At 48.9% G+C, this 21,452-nt stretch overlaps 1 protein-coding gene across 3 annotated transcripts in view; it reads left to right on the plus strand.

Annotated features, from left to right (window-relative positions):
- LOC105190582 (uncharacterized) overlaps positions 1 to 21,452 on the plus strand; it is a 290,780-nt gene that overhangs the window by 61,118 nt on the left and 208,210 nt on the right. For 2 of the 3 annotated variants that reach the window (XM_019844800.2, XM_025307811.1), the window contains exon 2: positions 2,460 to 2,829. In XM_019844800.2, coding sequence (XP_019700359.1) covers positions 2,697 to 2,829 — 133 coding nt within the window. In that variant the 5' untranslated portion in view covers positions 2,460 to 2,696. Of the gene's footprint in view, positions 1 to 1,238; positions 2,830 to 21,452 lie in introns of all 3 variants that reach the window. The other variant, XM_025307810.1, reaches the window with a different exon arrangement.

A 21,452-nucleotide genomic window follows, 5' to 3' on the forward strand; every position in this document is an offset into this window, starting at 1 on the left:
GACTTGTAAACACTGTGCTGCAAATGTGATTTATAAGAACGCGTTAGCGTACAATGTACAAATGAGACGGATACATGTCTGCAATTACTTATAGAGCAGCGTTTACAATTTACATCTCAAAAATTCGTTTTATCTTTACCGTATTTCTCCACTCACGTGTACACAAAAATTGAAATATAATCGCCAAGCCGTTAATTTAAATTTTTTTCGATTAGATAGTTACAAATATTATTATTATAAAATAAACAATTAAAATATCTCTTCGTAATATGTAACCCAATATTGTAATATATTGTAATACTATCGTAATGTATATTATTTATTATATTTCAAAACGCATTCTTCTTTGTTATTAAAATGCAGATTTATACAGCCTTTATTATTTCCTTAATAATAGCAGATAAGCTTTATTGATTGAAAAAACAATGACCGAAAGTCTCGTGCCGCCTCTTTACTTATTATATTTTCCTAATATGAATTTGCGAAAAATCAGCTTTTCTCAAATTTCAAATTTGGAATTTTGAGGAAAATATAATGAGCGAAGAACTAGCTACAATGTCCGGCAGGAAATTCAAAGATTCATACGACCCTTGATTAATTTCTCGATTTCCTCAACGTTGGTTTTCAATAGACTCGTATTCTCTTCTTTATCAATTTTACGAATTTCGAAATGTTCATAATTACGAAACTGGAAGAGAATTCTGCATTAGATTGGTAAGACTGATTTCGCATTAGATTCAATTATATTTAATAAAATGTGCGATTTTTTAAACATAGAATTTAAAAAAGTTTCAAACATTTTTTAACCATTTAATCAAAGATTTTTAAACATAGAATTAAAAACATAGAATTAAAAAAAGATCGAAATATAAAATAATAAAATATGCCAAGTTCCATATAACTTTTTCATATAAAATCTCTCACGATCTCAATTTCGCAAATCATTTACGATAAATTGTATCGGGTTACTTTCAAAGGTTTAGTTTAAAGTCCTAAACGTATAAGAAAAATACATCTCGCGAAAAATACATGTCTCCTCTCAAATTTCTCGATATTCTAAGATATATACAAGACTCAGCAAAATCGATGTGACATGCCCTCCAAACGTTTCCCCATTAGTCCTGGAATTTTCTAAGGGTGTTCTCTTTTGAGACCCATCCGCCTGCTTCATCTTTTAATGATCATCATTAAGGGTCAAAGAGATCCTTCTAATGAAATGTTTTGCTGTTTTGTTGCAGACGAGATCCCGTGTCCGCGGAAAAAGGCTTTTTGATCTGGGCAAAGCCGCTAGAGGATTTAGCGGAAGACGGATAAAAGTCTACACGGGGGTCGCCAGGGAGCGAGAAAAAGAAAGAGAGAGAGAGAGAGAGAGAAAACGAGAGAGATAGACACGGCTAGCGGAGTGCCGCAGATAGAGAGAAAGAAGACGGAAAATGGTGGAAATGGTCCCGCACATGTTACGGTTGTAAAAAAGACACGGCAGGGCGAGGGAGGGCGTGGGGAAAAAGAGTAGGGACATCGTTACTCTCGCGATCGCCGTCGCTGGGAGCGATGATTGTGTCTTCATGTTATACCCGAAGGAGCGGAGTAATACGTTTCGAGGAGGAGGAACGCGCGCGTGAAGTATAGGATACATAAATCAGGATTCGCACGCGTAGAAATGAAGATTCTGTCTCCGGCTGAAGGAATAACGGCGGCGCGGGAACCGAAAATTTTACGTGACATAAAGCTCGCGGCCGATGACGCGGAAAGAGAGGGAGGGGAGGAGAGAGAGAGAGAGAGAGAGAGAGAGAGAAAGCGCGTCTGATAAACAACTCGGCTGCTCGGTGTCATCGCCTTTCCTTCTCTCCGTCCTTTTCCTCCTCCCCCCGGCCTCTCCTACGGCCGCATAAAATCTCCATATTTATCGCGCACGGCAATGCAAACACGCGTGATTTAAGCCCGCGTCGAGCACCAATTAAAGCGGAGATGCGTGAGCGCACTTAATTAATTAATCTCTCCGTTTCGCGAATCAATTGTACGCGCATTGGCGCATTCGACCATGACTGTAAAGCTCGGAACGGATTGATCAATCGCGAGTAAAAAACACACACAGAGACATACCGCACTCTTCGCGATACATTCATTTTTCCGTACCGTCATTAACACATCCAGACATCACCCGTCGGATTTCCGCGGCTGATTTCCGCCGCCGGCAGCTCGACTTCCTCGAAAGCCCGCGCGCGCGCGCGCGCGCTCCACGATCCTTCGCTCGAAACGCGAGATGGAAGATCGCCCCGATGATGAAATTCGAATGTTGTGCGTACGACGTGTGATGTCACGTATCCTCATAATTTCCTTCGAGCGACCCTCCCCGGTCGATCTCGCGTCGCGATGCTGCAAAATTGCCGGCGGTTAGACGTGCGACGAGACAAAACGATATCGCCGCGAAGTATCGACAGTTTCGTCCGATTCCGTAGATATTCGCCGATTGTGACGTATTGTCGCGCGCGCGTCCTCGGACCGGAGGTGGAAAACGGGAAAAAGGGCGGAGAGGAAGCGCGAAGGAGTCGCCGAGGCAAAGGGACGACGAGTCGAGAGCGAGAGAGAGAGAGAGCGAGAGCAGCGTGGCGGACAGAAGCCGGACGGAGTAGCGTAGCGAGATATGCCCGGGAAGATGATATCGAGGCGGAGGACTGATTGAGAAAGGAGAGAAAATGGTGACTATCGAGGCCGCCAGTGAAATGAGTGCGGTACGCCGGGCCGTGTGGTTTAGTGCCGTGCTATTCGCTGCGACACCCTTGGCCTACACTCAAGTGACGTGGACGCCGATCTACGTGGGTGGATACAGTGAGTACACTTATTGTTTCTCGACATCGATATAAATACGACTAAGTACGTGAGAAAGTAAACGAGCGCCCAACGAAAGACCGCACTTGCGACATCGTCGCATCGCCGGGGTCCTACTCGATTCATGAGCTACTCTGGGTGTGCACACTGATAGAGAAATATAGTTGAATTAACTATAATCTCACTATATTTTATAGTTCATTTTGGCGTCAACCATATTTGTATAGTTCGTCGAACCTGCAAAATATAGTAGAATAAACACAAATATATAGTCAATGATTGTCTTAAATCATTGTTTAGTTACTTTTACCACATATATGGTAATTTCTCATTCACAAATCTAGTGAGATTTAATATTCATATAGCTACATCTGTTTCATCATTTAGCAAATATTCTGGTAATATTGACTGTATAAAAGAGTTACTTTACCTACCATTTTATGGATTTGTATCCATACAATAATTTTAGTTTAACTTAACTATAATTCTTAGTAAGAATATTATATGCTTGATATGCTATACTATACCTATGTCGTAATTATTACCGATATTATGGTAATACTTACGCTAAATATGATATTTCGGACTATAATTTAGTTACTACATCATTATAGTTCCAAATATCATATACTTTTCTCTCATTGCATATGCGAGAGTTAAAAATGTTTCTTTTCTTTCTCTTTAATCCAACACTGAGAGAAAAGTATATGATATTTGAAACTATAATGATATAGTAACTAAATTATAGTCCGAAATATCATATTTATAATAAGTATTACCATAATATCGGTATAATAATTACGAGGTATAGGCATAGTGTAACCAACCATATAATATTTTTACTAAGAATTACAGTAAGTTAAACTAAAATTATTGTATGGATACAAATCCATAAAATGGTAGGTAAAGTAACTCTTTTATGCAGTCAATATTACCAGAATATTCGCTAAATGATGACAGATGTAATTATATGAATATTAAATCTCACTATATTGAGATGAATGAATGAGAAATTACCATATATGTGGTAAAAGTAACTGGACAATTATTTAAGACAATCATTGATTATATATTTGTGTTTATTCTACTATATTTTGCAGGTTCCACGAGCTATAGAAATATGGTTGACGCCAAAATGAACCAAAAAATATAGTGAGATTATAGTTAATTCAACTATATTTTTCTATCAGTGAAGTTTCCCTCGTATACGTATACGAAAAACTTGGAATGAAATCGGGTTACCTGACACTTTCGCGTACGCGTGCAGAGTAGGAGCTCTCTGGGCTTGTATCAGACGTTGAGAGACGTCGGTGCTGTAAAACTGCGGTCGTATGTAACCTGATCTGTTTGGAATCTCCGAAATACCTGAAATTATTCAGTCGAGGCGCGTGTCCCGTCTATCGCGTTATTATTTTCGCCGGGACACGGTAGTATGTCTCTTTTTGACACGCAACTCGTTAACGCGCGTCATTCACCGGCGATCCACGAGCGGCGCGAGCGACATTTGCGGCTGTCACAAATCTTCATTAGCGGACGGTAATACATTATGATAAGTTACGCTTCGGACGATGCCGTCCCGTCGCGTCGCGTCGTTACGAGCTGGAAACGTGTCAAAGTGACCGTTGCGGCCGTTCCCGTTTTTGCTCGCCCGCTCGTTCGCTCGCGTTTCTCTTTTTCACACGGCATATTTTCACTCGTCGTTCCCCGACGAGGCAGCGGCAAACTGAGAGGAGCAGAGGAGTGGAGAGGCTGCGAGCGAGCGCTGGGGTAACGGTAAACGATGAAATATCACGCGACGTTATTTCCCCTGCCGCGTCTCCGAATTCTTTTTTAACGACTCAAACTTCGGCAATCAGAGGAGTACAGGCGGCGGCGGCGGCGGCGAGGAACTACGCAACGCGGATTGATCGCGTCAATTAACGGGCCACAACTGGCTGAAAGTTCGCAAACGAGTACAATTAATGGTGCATCAGCCTCGAGCGGCGGCGGCGGCAGGCGGCGGCGCCGAGAAAAAAAGACATCAAAGCACCTATCGAAAACTACGGTGGGAAATCGTATTCGCGCACACGCACGACACACGGAGAGCGTTTTCGAAGCGACTCCGATGAAACGGAATCAATGTCGCTGTTAACGTTGAACGTTAATAACGACGTTGTTAAGCGTAAGGTTAACCAACGCGGTGCCCGGTAATTAACTGCTATTTTTAATCGGGAGCTGGCCAGCGCAAAGTCAGCGCGGCGCGCGGGGGGAAAATGTAAACACGATGCGCTCTCGTCCGCGCCGCGCCGCGGTATCGCAGATCGTGAGGCGCCTCGAGGCAAATTTTCTTTTCTTGTCTTTTCATTTCCGGATACGACGGAACTGGAGAGCCTCATAGGAAGAGAGTGGCAAACTGATCACGCGACCAGGTCTCTGTTGATTCGATGGAGGCGCAAAGTCTTCTTGACCAATTAGAATATCGATGTAGCAAGACGACAGGTTGGCTTTACAGTGAGTTTTTAAAGCAGTCTGACGTACATCCGTCAATCATTAGAGGAGGTTACGACGAGTCGCACAAGATATTCGCCTACGAATTAATAACAGCAATATCAGATAAGAATCAGATATCCGTAAGTAATAAGTATTAATTGTGAAAGAATATTTGTCGCTTCGATTTACGTACAGAATAAGAATCGTAATATAAAGGGTGTCCCAAGATTCACGCAAGAAATAATTTTGATAGAGAACACAGGTTCACAATTAAAAATTGTAAATTTTTTATTGATTCATAAAGTATAGGGTTATGTATGGAATAGCATATCGGGTAAATGGCCTCCCCACCAGCTTCGCTGGCACATACGCACTCTTTTGTTGAAATTTTCCACGACCGTTTTGCATAAATGTGGCTGAATTTCGTTGATACAGCGCTCAATTTCCTCCTTCAAGGCGTGGGTGTTGTCGTGGGCTTGTTGGCATAAACCTTAGACTTCAAAAAAGTCCAACGGCGTTAAACCGCATGATCTGGGCGGCCTGATCTGATCATCAAAACGGGAAATTAGACGACCAGGAAATGACTCATGCAGTAATTGAATTGTTTCTCGGGCTGTATGGCATGTGGCACCGTCTTGTTGAATGTCCACATGTCGTCCACATCCATATCTTGCAATTTAGGCACAAAAAACTGGATTATCATGTCGCGATAGCGAGCACCATTAACTGTTATTGTCTGACCAGCCGCATTTTCTTCCGAAGAATGGTCCGATGATGCCTCCGGCCCAAAATCCGTACCAAACAGTGACACGTTGTGGATGCATTTGTTTCTCAACAATCACTCGTGGATTTTCTGAACCCCAAACGCGACAATTTTGTCGATTAACCACACCATCAAGATGAAAATGAGCCTCATCGCCGAAGATGATGTTCTTCGAAAAATCAGCATCCACTTGTTGTTGTTCCATAATCCATTCAACGAACTCTCTTCGCTGTGGCCGTTTACCCGATATGCTATTCCATACATAACCCTATACCGTATACTTTATGAATCAATAAAAAATTTACAATTTTTAATCATAAACCTGTGTGTTTTCTCTCAAGATTACTTCTTGCGTGAATTTTGGGACACCCTTGGTATTATTTACACAATTTTGTGTCTTGTGCATAGTATAAAGTGCCTTTTAAAGACCGCTTTTAAAACTCACTGTAAAACCAATCTGTCGTCTTGCTGTATCGATATTCTGATTGATCGAGAAGACTTTGTGCCTCCATCGAATCAGAGCAGAGACCTGGTCACGTGATCAGTAGTTTGCCACTCTTTTCCTACGAGGCTCTCTAGACGGAACTCCAGTCGCGAATTACTAGACGACGGACGCCTCGGCGGGTCGGACTCGCCGTCTCGATGAGTCGCAAACCTGAATTATTTCGACGCTGCGCCGCGAGACAAACGAGTTGAGAATTTAATCTATTGCCCGCGTAACGAGAAGCGTCAAAGCAGGAATGATGATAAATGCATAAAATCCCCTCAAATTCGCTCAAGAGAAAAGCAATCTCACGAGTATTCAGATCTCGACGGACATTAAATTTTTATAGCCCGGGACATTTATCCGTTAATGCCGTCACTCCGCCTGATGGACGTCGTAATAATCAAATTACAGGAATCGTCCGTTACATAATTTATTACCCGGACGGTTTTAATACATTTTATTGTTAATTACGAAGCTGAAAAATCCATAGGCGTCGCCGTCGCCGTCGCCGTCGTCCGCGGCGTTTTGTTTTGCAATTTTGCGCGCCTTTGTCTGGTGTCTCCTCTCTCTCTAATGAGATTGCGTCGCACAGACGCCGCGGCGATAAGTGGATTGCGCGGCGACAATACGCACACGGTGTATTTGCGTCGTAGTCTTCGAAAGAAATCGGCCGACGCGCTTTCTCAGATTTATCAGCGAAGCGATGAGCCTCGTCGCGCGTCGCGCAGCCCACGGAATTTCGCGTCTCGCCGTTCGAGTTGCCACGCTACGTGCACTCCGCGTGCATACGCTGCAAGTAGTGCCCGATTATCGGAGATCGATATGTCGGGCTGCAAAACCCGAAAATGAAAATAGCCGACCGACTGCACTTAGTTGCCGAGATAGACAAGATTTTATCCTATCGCATGCTCGCGGCGAGGAGGAAACGGGAGATCTGGAATCGGTAACAATGTATCCCACAGCGGGATCAAATTATCGCACACAAAGAAGGATATCGTAAGAGGGTTTAACCGACATGGAGCTCCAGCTGAATGATCATTCGATCCACGTAGAACGGATTGAAAACCAATCACGCTCCGCTCTCTCCGCCTGCACAAAGATATAGGGCCCCGCTACCTGGGAATCAATCTGAAACGTGCCCGAAGTAACTCAATTTTCTCCAGTTATGTCTAAAGGTTATACCGTTGCAGGTCGCGTGTGTATACATACATATATATATATATATATATATATAAAAGTTAATATGAGACGGATGGAGGGGGCGTCCTTGAGTTCGCAAGTTGCGCGGAAGTCTGATCGGAGTCTTAATCGCTACAACTTCATCGTGAGAAATTAAGCACTACCGTTCTGCAACTCCGACGTATCTTATCTTGTTTGTCTTAATGAACAGGCCTCGAAGTTGCGACTTGCAGCTTTTCCGAGATTCACTTGCTGACGTTCGCGACGATGGCCGGAAAGGCTGACTAACGCGGCGGAGGGGCGACGAAAAGGGGGGCTGAAATATGGCGCGGGATCAAAGCTGCAGTGTATCCTTAATCGCCAAAAATGACGTCTCTCGACTGAAATCACAGTTGCGCGCGAATCCGAGGACTCGCCATGCCGGTGTATCGCGCCGAGTTGCACGCTGAACCGAAGGAGGAGAGCGCGCCTCCGCGACGACGACGACGACGACGACGACGACGACGACAAGCACGACGATGACGACAAGTATCGCCCGCGCATAAACCTGACGATGCAAATGTGACGCATTCGCCGGACGGAATGCCGCCATATTCGCCGTCCGGAGTAGCGACGTAACGTACGACGTAACTGCCCCGGCAGCGGCAACTTAGCGTAGCTGCGCCATTGTGGCGCATCAATCTTCCGGATCGTTACGAGTCCTCCGTCCATTTAGCGAGGCTCTTCCGGCTAGATCCTGACGCCGTCGTAAGCGATGTCGTCGCGGTAACGACTGGGATAGACAAGCGGATCCTTCAAAATGTGATCCACGTGTAGATCCGCCGGAATAATTCAAGCCGTGAGCATCGTGCTTGTCTTGCCGCCGGTGGGTCGGAGAATACTATGAGAAAGAAAGAGCGAGCGAGAGAGAGAGAGAGAGAGAGAGAGAGAGAGAGAGAGAGAGAGAGAGAAAAGGCAGAAGAGGGGGAGAAAGACAGAGAACCCGGGAGAGTTTTGGCCAAAGTGGTTGAACACACCGTCGCGCCGGATCGCCGCTGAAGACTCTCCTTCGCAGTCAGTTGTCGTCGGTAGCAGACTGTACTCTAATTAACGGCGGGTAACAAGAGCACCCGAGAGAGAAAAAGAGAGGAGGGGGAAGTAGAGAGGCACAGAGAGAGAGAGAGAGAGAGAGAGAGAGAGAGAGAGAGAGAGAGAGAGTCGTTGTAATAACTCGGGCGCTGTTACGACGCGAAGGGGAGTAGGGATCACGCGCGTGCAAAAGTGAGGAACGGAAAGAGGGAGAATGGAGAGAGGAGAAGTCGGGAATAATATGGACGGGGGGCGTGGAGGAGACGAGAGGGTGCGCGCGATGATCGTTACGTCCCGTCGACGCTCGAGTGCGTCGTCTTAAAATATTGCCGATTAATTAACACTCGAATGCAAGCAACGAACTCGAGTCTCGCGCGTGCGCACGCGCACGACTGAAGATTTCCGGCGGTGAGAAGTCGCCGAGAGGTGAGAGGGGGGGTCCCCGTCGACGCGCTCCCGGCGGAGAGCGAGTGTGCGCGAGCACGCGCGCGATACATCCGGAAGAGTAACTAATGTAAGCAGAATTCGGAGATGGATGGTCCCCCGCGTGGCGTTAAGCCGACATAAATGGGGTCGCCGGTGTAATTTGTCACGTGACTTTACATGTCGCTCTGCGCGAGTTACCGATACCGAGCGCCGTTCGGTAACCCCCTCTCCCTCTTCGTCCCGATATCCTCGCCGTACTTGCGCCGTACTTTTTGCCGCCGCTGACGAATTTCACGTACCGTCCTGGGTAGCTGGGACGGACGCGCGTCGTCGTCGTCGTCGTCGTCGTCGTCGTCGTCGTCGTCATCGTCGCCGCCGCTGGTGACTGGCGCTCTGATTTGCAGTTTTAATGCTCGACTAAAAAAGTTCACTCGACAAAAACGCGATAAACAAATCGCGACTCGCGCGACGCGCGATATGCGCGCTTGTTAGCTCGTTTTTATTGGCTGCATATTTCAGCTGTCACACGCAAACGATTACGCGTTTCATACGCGAGTTAACACAACGCCGCCGCGCTGATACGGCAGCGCCGCCGGTCATCCCGGTGAGCCCCCCCCCTCCCCCCCGTGGCAGGCGACCTGTTAACTTAACGTCGAGAAAGACGCGGAAGCTTCAACGGCACCGCGATACCACCACGTCATCCGCGATCGCTGGAGAGGAGGAGGTGGAGGAGAAATCGTGGCCTTTGTACTTCCTCGCTCGTTCACCGACGAGTGACGGGGCGGGCGGAGCGGGGCGGGGCGGAGGGAGGGAGCAGAGGAAGCGATGTCGCGTCGGGGTCTCTCTTTTTGAATTTCGGCGGCGCGCGGAAAAATGGATCAATAACGCGATATCTTGCGTATTACAGCGCGCATAGACAGCACAAAGACTGCATTGTGAGTCAGACATGCATACTTAATTCGCGTATTAGCCGCCATGTGAATGGCGAACGCGGGAACCGCGTTTAGGAAACGGTTACGCGCGCGCCCACCTTGTCTCATTATTCGAACTTCAAAAGGATCGTACTTCCATCGCGCCGTCGCTACGTCGCGGTAATTATATTCCTTTCATGCACCGTCATTATGCTGCGTACGCATTATCTGCGATAATTGATCTGTACAATACAGCCGGCCAGCCGGCCGGCGTCGTTGTCCGCGGGTTTAACATCGGCGAGCGGTGCAACACGCGTTGCGATAACGCCGCGGTCTCTCCTTCGCGCGAGACGACAATAGCGCGCCGGCGACGGCGACGGCGACGAAGACGACTAACACGGTCGCGATAAGAAAAGCAACGCGACAGCTCGGCGCAATTACCCCGGGGGGGGGACTTCCTCCGAGCTGCGCCACCTCCTCAAATCGGCTCTGTTACTTCCTGATGAAAACGAGAGAAATGACGGGGACTTTTTACGCGCGACTCGACTCTCCCCCGGAGAATGCAGTCGGGCTGTAAAAAAGGAAGTCGCTCGTAAAGCCGCGACGCGACAGAAGGAAGACGAGGACTGTGCGAGGTGGACGAATGCGCGAGCCGTGGCGCGTCCGTAGAAAGGTACACAGAAGCGGCGGGTGAAGAACCAGAAGGTCGCGAGCGAGAGCGAGAGAGAGAGAGAGAGAGAGAGGGGAGGGGCTCGGGGCGAGAGGTTTTACTGGTGTTTCGCATTTCTCCGCGTTTATCGAGTGTCTCACGGCCTCATCTTTCGCCGTTTAGTCGCATCACGTCGCGCGTCGCCGCGGACCACCCCCTGCCGGACCGAAACTCAACCGTCCGCTACTGCTCGCCCTTTCCCCGAGGTGGCCCCGGGCTCGACCCGGCCAATTTCGCTCACGAGCCAAACTTCTATCCTCCCGCACTTTTTTATTGCGTCGCTTTATTAACGATGCCGCGAGACGGCGCGCCGGCTACGCGACGCGCATTAATTATTTTATTCGCCTGCCGCCGCCACCACCGCTCCCCCGCCCGCCCGCCTGTCTAACATCCAAGTCGTCGCGCGCGGCTCGAGCTGCGGGCGCGGCAAGTTTGCGCGAGGGAAGCTCGCGGATTACGGCGCGCCGGTCGATCATTGTGCGTGTATGTACGCGTCTTCGTTGCTGCGTTGCAAACCGATAACTTTGACGATGATGACGCTGACGATGATGATGACGATGACGATGACGACAACGATAACGACCATGATAATGATGATGATGATGACGACGACAACGACGACGACGATGATGGTAACGATGATGATGATGATGATGATGATGATGATGATGATGATGATGATAGTGATGTTGATAATGATGATGACGATGACCACGCGGATACTTAATTTATACAGCCGCATTACGATGCAGACGTCTCGATTGTTGCGATTGATAGCATCCGGTTGCGCGGATCCCTTTTGCTTCCACCCTTGTTGATCGGAATAACCAGAGCCTCGTGTGCACATGTATATCCGCATCGATCGCGAAAACCGCGCATCTTCGCGGCGTAATGTTCCCGGGCGCAACGAAAATGCGCGTATCTGCCGCCTATTGATTTATAAGTCAAAATGTATGTGTGTAGCGCGCGCCTGAGACAGAACGTGACAATCTCTCACGCTGCGTTAGGAGAGGCATCAGACGACAAAGAACGGCTACGTGGAGTGCAGGAAGGCGAAAACGTTTACTGGGACGAGTAAACAGGAGCGGCTCTCTGTTTGCTTTTTCGAGGAGGAAGAACACGTCGACTATGCGAATGCGCGGAACGCGATGTGCACTCTCTGCCCCCTCGCCTTCACCCTCGCTTTCTCTCTCTCTCTCTCTCTCTCCCTCCCTCTCTCCCTGTCTCTTTCCCCACGTGTCTCCACACGTATGACAATTCAATATTGATGCTAACCTTGCTTTCATAAACAACTACCGTCCACCAATTTGTGTGTTAGCGACAATAAAACTTGCTTACAAACCTAGAAAGCGCTCTCTCAAAGTGAATTGTAAACTTCGCCCGGGCAACTTTGTTTTCCCCGACGGTGGATGCTCACTTGATATTCCTCGAGATTGTGTCCCGGCTCTCATATTTATTAAGCCAACCTCGCTGCCGCATGAGAGATATCGTCGCCGACGGAACGACGACGCGAAGGGCAGCGCGTTCCAGAGAGCACCCCACTTTAATTTTCTCCCCGTGATTATTAAATAAGAACGGGAGTCATGTGGGAAAACGCTCGAGCGTTCGAGTGCACGCGGACGCGTGCCGAAAAGCGTCCCCTCCCCCTCCGCCGATGTCGATTGAGATCGCCGCTCACGAGATGACCGTCTCGCTCGTTCATCCCCTCGTGAGAATTGTCTTCGCCGGAAAACCCTAACGATAGCGTTGCGACAATTGCATTTTAATCCCCCCCCCCTCTCTCTCTCCCTAGTACTTGATTCACCGACACGGCCGCTACACTCGTCGAGCGCGAAATGACATCAGTCCAATCAGCCGCCCTCCAATCTCCCGTGTGACGGGAAGCGCGGGACTTTCGAGAACGGGGCGAAATCGCGCCGGAAAGACGCGGATCGATGCGACGGCGGCGCCGGCGCCGTCGGCGGACGAGCAGCAGCAGCTGTAAAAACGCCAACGGTATAATGAGAAACAGGCTGAGGGGCCCTGCCATCGATTTCCGCGATCGAATGTCGGAGGCGGCACGTCGCGGCTACCGCAACCGCGCCGGCACCGCGAGCGAAAGCGAAACGGGTGGAATCTGCGAAAAGCCACCTGCGCGCGCGACCGGGCGAGCAGGTGCATTGCAGTTTCATAGTCTTCAGGACCCCCGCGAGCGAGCGAGCGAGCGAGCGCGCGAGCGCGCGACCACGCTGCTGCTCGTCGCACACTCGGACCGGGGCACCGGCGGGCAAACTGTAATCCTGTTTTCTAAATGTAACCCAACTTCGGCGAACATGTGTACGTCCGACCGCAAGCACTGTTCGACAATTTGTCTCTGCGCCCAACGCTTCGCCGCGCCACTCTCTCTTCCCCCTCTCTCTCTCTCTCTCTCTCTCTCTCTCTCTCTCTCTCTCTCTCTCTCTCTCTCTCTCTCTCTCTCTCTCTCTCTCTCTCTCTCTCTCTCTCTCTCTCTCTCTCTCTCTCTCTCTCTCTCTCTCTCTCTCTGTCTCTGTCTCTGTCTCTTTGCTGCTACCCTTTGGCCCGCCTGCCCCCCTTCGCCCCTTTGCAGCCACTTCCCCTCTTCTCGCGTTCCCTATCCACAGCGAGACCAGACCAAATCCTCCCGCGGCTAACTATATTTCCTTCGATACTCGGACGCGTGTGTATAGGGGAGGGGGTGGCTAGCGGATAGGTGCGTATATAACGCGTGTGTAAGTGTTGATATACAAGGTGTCTGACGATGACATGTAAAGCTCTCGTGTACGTGTAGATCATACGTCGGATCAAAGTGAACAAAATTGCCTCGGCCATTTTGTGAACAGGCATATAAAATGTTGGCTAATTGGTTGAGGTAGATTGGCGAATAAACGCAATGTGAACGCGATCTGTTGAAAGAATTATGACCGCGACATCGGCTTTGTGTGCCTGCGGATTAGATCAAAGTAAACGAGAAAGAAGCCCTGCGTCTCTCTCATGTTGCAAACAATGTAAAATTCTGAGTCATTAATTAAAGAAGACTTGCGAATGGTTGTCAAGTTTACTCGCTAATGTTCTTTCATTGATGATATCTCGATATCTTACGTGGTTATTCGCAAAGTGGTAGAGGAGTTTTTTATTCAATTTCACCTAATCGTACGAGAGCTTTTACGTCATCGTTATGTCAGACACCCTGTATATTGAGCCCGATGTTCCACGTGCGCGCGCGCGTATGTGTACACGAACACACACATACATGCACGTGCAAGGTGAGCCAAGATACGTAAGTCGTACAGGGGTGTTTGTATACAGGGTGAGGCAATAACTATTAGGACCTTAAATATCTTCGAATCTATGTAAGGTCCAGAGGAAGATTTGTGTAACCAAAATTGCACAAAATTGTACGAAGGGGGCTATCATGTAGCGATAATAATTTTTGTCCAGGTGGAGGCGCTTCGGAGATACCAAGGTCAACTTGCGTTTTTTAATCGGGAACCCCAATTTTTTATTACACTGTTTTTTCCTACCAATCAATTTGAACAACTTTTGTCTAAAACATTTTTTCACTTGCCTAATATTTTTTCAGATATTTCAGGAAAACTTGATAACTTTTTCGATATTTAACTTACCATATCTCGTTGACTATTTGTCGGAAGAAAAAGTGGTACTAGACTTTCTTGCTTTATTTAGTCTCGAGAATATATTGTTACAATAGCGCCCTGATTTTTGTTAATCTCTGATGATTTTAAAATTTCCAAAAATCAGCAAGTTAACAAAAGTCAGAGCGCTATTGTAACGATATATTCTCGAGACTAAATAAAGCAAGAAAGTCTGGTATCACTTTTTCTTCCGACAAATAGTTAGCGAGATATCGTAAGTTAAATATTGAAAAAGTTATCAAGTTCTCCTCAAATATCTCAAAAAATATTAGGCAAGTGAAAAAATGTTTTAGACAAAAGTTGTTCAAATTAATTGGTGGAAAAAGACAGTGTAACAAAAAATTAGGGTTCCCAATTAAAAAACGCAAGTTGACCTTGGTATCTCCGAAGCGCCTCCACCTGGCCTCCAAAAATTATTATCGCTATATGATAGTCCCCTCGTACCGTGCAATTCTGGTTACACACAGATCTTCCACTGGACCTTACAGATTCGAAGATATTTCAGGTCCTAATAGTTATTGCCCCACCCTGTATATGCGCGACTGCACGAGCGGGTGTATGAGGAGGGTTGGGGGTTGTGTGTAGCGTGCATGTGTCGCCGTGGTGTATCCGGATGTGGTGCCGTTTAACGCTCCGCTCGGCGGAGCTCGAGGTAACTTCCGCGAGAAATTCACTCGGCGCCGCTCTTCGAAATTTGCCCCGAAGATTATCGAACTACGATCGACTGTGGCCGCCGATACTAACCGTACTGTATCGAGCCGATTTACCCGCGCTACTTATTGCTGCGAGAGCGACGCCGCTCCCGAGAAAATCACGCGCGCGCCCCTTTCTCCCCCGCGACTTACTCGCCGAACATTTTCCTTTGACACGCGACCGCCACGCAGATTTTCATTGTGATTGTAGGGAAATCTAACTCGACAATAATGGTGATTAACCCTTTGAGTCCGGGTTATCAATTTTGCAATGTAGAAAATTTTTCTCGAGAGGTCGTAGGAAATTGACGGAGAAGTTGAAGCCAATTTCTTCCAAGATAAGTGGCATGCAGGTAGTTTCAGAGGTGCTTTGTCGCAACGCGACAATAGATCGAACAAAATATTATTTTTAAAGCTATTATTAATATTCTCTTCTTCTCTTAACGATATCATATTCTCTTATACGCTGAGATTTAAGGCGGTGCTCGTAGTCGGATCTTATGTTTCTTCTTGTATTTCGAATCTTATATTAAGATCTTGAGATAACGTTGTAAACTCAACCTGAAGATAAACTTATAAGCTGATCTTAAGTATACAATCTGACTGATTAATTATCGCCATTAAGAAATCAAAGTAATTCGAGATACTTTTCGCCCCGTTCCATCGACTGTACTTTGGATTTTCTACGTGCAATTATAGTTGAACGTTATAATTTAATAAGGAGGCATATCGTAGTTTCAGTCGCCGGTGGCCATCGCGGCATACACACTGATAGAAAAATATAGTTCAATTAACTATAACCTCACTATATTTTATAGTTCATTTTGACGTCAACCATATTTTTATAGTTCGTCGAACCTGCGAAATATAGTAGAATAAACACAAATATATAGTCAATGATTGTCTTAAATAATTGCGTTTAGTTACTTTTGCCACATATATGGTAATTTCTCATTCACTCATCTCAATATAGTGAGATTTAATATTCATATACAGTTACATCTGTCATCATTTAGCAAATATTCTGGTAATATTGACTATACAAAAGAGTTACTTTACCTACCATTTTATGGATTTGTATCCATACAATAGTTTTAGCTTAACTTACTATAATTCTTGGTAAAAATATTATACGGTTGGTTATGCTATGCCTGTATCGCAATTATTACCGATATTATGGTAATACTTACTACAAATATGACATTTCGGACTATAATTTAGTTACTATATCATTACAGTTCCCAAATATCATATACCTTTCTCTCAGTGCAGTGTATTGACAAACACGCACGGCATGCACGAGCAGCTTTCGCGCTTCTCACCGCGCCGGGTGTGCGCCGTTTTCCATTTTTCCGTCCGTTGCCACCAATCGCCGCCACTGTCGTTATCTCGGGAATCTTATATATATTTATATATTTATACCACTCTCAAATAAACGACCGATTTATTCGCGAGTGATAATAATACCATTAACGTATTCCGCGTGGCGTAATGATACGCGATCTGATAACGACGGCGCGTATGCGCGCTCCTGTTTGCAGACGTATTTGCACATTCATGCAGAACATGGTAATTTGCCGCATGACCAATACGATTCTTTCCGCGGATCGCATTACCATATGGGAATTGTCTGAATTTCCCTATCGCCCGGCCCAGATCTCGCCGAGATCATCTTTGCAATGTAAATTCTTCGTCCTTAATCATCGGCTCTGACCACCTCCGCTGCCACACCTGTCCACCCGCGCGCACATACACGCACGGGCGATATTTATGCGCGTCACCCGCCATTTTGCACGGTCCCCGGAAAAAGTTTCCAGATCGAATCATCAAGTTTATTAAAGCGTGCGCGTATCCACGAGTTCGTTCTGCGCAAGCGATCAGCGAGTCGTGCCATCAAAATTCAAATTCCCCCGTTCGAGCTACTCGTAATCGCTCGTAGCGGAGCTCGTAACATAGCAGTTTGGCAAGAACAATTAACCTCGGGCTGATGGCGTTTAGCAATACCGTTGTAATTCAACTGTCGTCAGATCTCGCATGCCGTCCCACCCGTCCGACTCGTATCCGACAATCGATTCCTGTTAATCCATTCCGAGCGGCGCAATTCACAATCGCCGATCTCATTGCATCGGAATGTTTTATACCGACCTTTGTGCGGGCGAATGCCCGAGCGAGGGAACGACGGCAGCGGCGGCGAGAGAGATTCATCTTCTTTTGCTCTCGCACCGGCGGACACGAGTTTCGCGCAGCGAAATTCGACATTGATAATAGTGGACTCGCGCTCGCGCATTGTCGAATTAGCGCCGGTATTTCCCCACGGCGGAGTTCCCTCTCTTCATTTTCTTGCGCGCCGGATTACGTCCGCCCGTGTTTTTCGGCGCGTAAAGAGTCCGACTCCTGCTACCGCTCCTCCCCCCCCCCCCCCCCGTTATCGCGAGTAAACGGAAGATACGTGTGTCTTCGCGATTGAAAAGCTTGCCGCGTCGCGGCTCAACCCGTCGCTCGCTCGTCATTCTCCCTCCCCCTTCCCCCCGACCAACTGTCGCTCCCACCTGGCCCGTGTGTGATTCTTTCTACCTCTTCTCCTCGGCTCGATCGGAGGCTTCAGCCGACGAACGGATCGAATCAACAGGCGTCAACTTTAACCGATCAACTTTCGCATGCCTGTGATTACTCGAAACGCAACAAAGGCAGAATAAATGACGCGAGTTAATGCGCGAGCGGTGCGCCGCTCGCAAAGCGCAAAATTCAAAGTGAATCACACACTGCCGTGTGAGCCGCCGCGCCGCACCGCGCCGTTTCGGTCTCACTTTTCGAGCGAGAGATACAAATATCAACGTTAATGAGAAATGTACAATCCGAAGAAAAAAACATACGTACACGCATACGCGTATGCGCGGTAATTACACGCGGTAATTATTTATTCCGAGTTTATCACTTGGCTTTTAGCACACGACAACAGAGCCTTGTTCCTATTCTCACGTATACCTCGCGTTCTACCCTTCCTTTGCTGCGTTCAACAAGCTTACATTAAAAAAGAAAAAAGGAAAAACCTTCGCTCCCCCCTCCTGGCTTACTAATTACCTCGTCAAAAGACGCGCGCGCGCAGCGCGCGAGAATGCTTCGCACAACCGCACAAATAAGCGCTCGTCCTTCCTCGAGCCGCTGCTGGAGCAAAGTTACCCCGGCGCATCGCCGCAACAGCGCAAGGGGGTTAAAAACCCTCAGAGAGGTCATCGCTGGGCCCTCTTCTCGCGGGGCCATCAATTCGCACGGCGACTCGAAAATGCCCGGGCCGTCTAATTGGCCGGACATCGTCTACAACTGTCGCTCGTTTACGCACACACTCGACGACGGCCTTTCAACGCCGCCACCCCGCCGCTGCTCGGCAGGGCGAGAGGGAGGGAGAAAGGGCGATCAGCGGTAATCGGCCCTCGACGCGGGCGAGAGCGGAAACGTGTTCGCGCTCGGCGAATTGCCGAAATTCGGGGAAACGGCAATCGCAGCCGCCGCTCGTCATCGGCGCGTTGCGCCGCGCCGCGCCGCGCCGCGCCGCGTCCGAAGTGCCTCGTAACTTGCAGCCCGCCGGCAAGAACAATTAGCCGCGAGCCTGCGAAGTTGCTGCCAAGGACTACGGGGATAGCGAAGGGGGCTGAACCGGCTTGCTTCGCTCGCACTCGTCACAAGAGGGTGCCCGCACCGTGCATCCCCGCGACCCTCTTGGTCCTCCTCCTCCTCACCTTCCTCCTCACCTTCCTCCTCTCTCCGCGACGTCTCTCAGCGCTACCGATTCTTGTCGCACTAAAGCAACCCCGACGTGAGTTACAACCCTTGGCCAAGTTTCCGCGGCGGCAACGGCGGCGGCGGCTGCTGCTGCAGTCTGCCCCGGTACCGACGTAATATTGTTCAAAATATCCGGAGCTAACTCCGGCACGTCGCGACGGCGTGCACGGCTCCGAATGGGCGTGCTCGTCGTGGCTCCTCCAACTTGGCTCTTCGCGCGCCGCGCGGAAACCGCGCGCGGCCGACAACGTGCACGTACTCCACGAAGGCGGAGAGAAAGAGAGGACGAAAGTGCACTGTACGAGTAACGCCGCCGTTGCCACGGGGCAAGTTTCGAGCGGCGATTCGCGAAGTGCGCGCAGTGCATTACGACTAATTAGACCGGCCCGGGCCGCGAGTTGCGCGCGCACGCTCGCGGCATGCGCTGATACAATTAACGTCCCGTCGCGACGCGCGCGAGCGGCGCATCGAAAGCTGGCAAGAAGACGCGATCTCTCTCTTTCGCTCTTGCTCTTGCTCTCTCTCTCTCTCTCTCTCTCTCTCTCTCTCTCTCTCTCTCTCTCTCTCTCTCTCTCTCTCTCTCTCTCTCTCTCTCTCTCTCTCTCTCTCTCTCCGTCGAAGATAAGCAGCCACGCGACTCGCGAGAATCGCGTTAACAAGCGGATTTAACGAGCAGCGTCGTCCTCACCCTGGTCCTCGTTCTCGTCCTCGTCGTGGTCCTTAGAAGTCGAAAAAGAGTCGGCCTCCGGGCGGTTCGAGGTCGGACAAGGGCGTGGAAGACAGCAGGTGGGGGGAGGGGGGGAGAGGGCGGGCTGGCTGCCGCGATGATAACTGCGCGACGATGATAACTCCGCAAACGAGCGGGGAGTTGGAAATAATTACAACTCGGCTCGTTATTTACCCGCGTTACCTGCGTATTTGTGTATATCGCGTATTTGCAAGTGTAACTAAGCAATGCAATTAAAACTATGTTCACCGGTTCACGTCGCGTATCTTTTGCGTCCTGACCCGAACGCGCTTCGAGGTGAGCGTGAGGGGTAGGAAGACGAAAGAGAGAGAGAGAAAGAGAGAGAAAGAGGGAGAGAGAGAGAGAGAGAGAGAAAGAGGGAGAGAGAGAGAGAGAAAGATGAAGAGAGCGAGAGAGAGAAGGAGAGGGAGAGAGAGAGAGAGAGAGAGAGAAATGAAGAGAGCGAAATAGAGACGACATGTGTGTGTGTGTGTGTGTGTGTGTGTGTGTGTGTGTGTGTGCGTGCGACCGAGAGTGAGAATGCTATCTATTTAATGAAAATTAACTAACAGTCGCAGCGCGTATCGCGCGATTCACGGTGGAGAGACGAACTTCGGGAACAACGAAGGCCGAGATAAGAGGGCGAGCGATGGGACGGCCCGGCACACACGCACACACACGCACACGCACACGCACACGCACGCGCACGCGCACGCACACACACCACGCGCCGGATTATATTTCAATTTCGACTTCGGTGGTAACACGCGCGGATGATAAAGCAAGCGTGGCGCGCATCTTGCCAGGCGATAAAGCCGCAATATCTATCCGCCATAAAATGCAAAATCCATCTTAAACGGGAGCGTGATCCGGAATGCGATACTACGTTGCACGCTGTTGGCGCGCGAGAGACCGAGCGAGCCCGACTAGACTGATCCGCTTTTATCTGAGCACTTTTCGATATGGGCCAAATGTTTCTCCGATACCATGCGTGCTGTGAGTTATGGCCGTAAAAACGACTTATCTATCGCGAGGCGCACGTACGAAGATATCTGTAATACCATGAGATTGGGTTACTGTGGCAGCCTGGGGGAGGGAGGGGGCGGGGCAGAGGATGGCGAAAGATAAGAGTGAGGCAGTGGAAAATTCGGCGGAGCGTAGCGAATAATTAATAGCGCGATGTCTCGTTCGACGAAAGCGAGCCCGAGCGCGAGCGAGAGCACGACGGAGTAAGAGGGGGAGAGCGACGGTAATTTAATAGTTTCCATTCGTTTGCGGTACCGCGGACGCTAATCGCAGCTTGTTCGACGAAAAAGACCCGCTCCGGGAAAATTTCATCGTGCCTTACGTTGCACGCGTGAGGCGAATAATTCAGCAGGGGGAGGGACGAGGGGGGGGGGGGCGCGCGAAATAAATGCGTATCCGGGATGTCGCACTGTCACGCGGTCCCCGTTAATTATCCCTGCGCTTACATCAATTACATCCAAAGCCGGTCGCGGCTCGCGAAAATGAAATTTCGTCTATACGCGCGCGCGCGCGGTAATTACTCGGTCGCGTCGCGTTAAATTAACATACGGCGCGGCGCGACCCCGCGGAACTATGCGCGAGATGTAAACGTGCTTTCGAACTTAACCGGAGTTAAAGAGGGATTCGTCGTGCCGCGGTAGACTTTAATCAGTTCCGGAGGAAAACGCGCGCGCGCGCGCCGACTGACTGTCCGCTAACGAATTGTCCCGAATACCGGACCGATATTTTGAGT

Source organism: Harpegnathos saltator, unplaced genomic scaffold, assembly GCF_003227715.2.
Source record: "Harpegnathos saltator strain DR-91 unplaced genomic scaffold, Hsal_v8.6 scaffold96, whole genome shotgun sequence".
Lineage (NCBI taxonomy): Eukaryota > Metazoa > Arthropoda > Insecta > Hymenoptera > Formicidae > Harpegnathos > Harpegnathos saltator.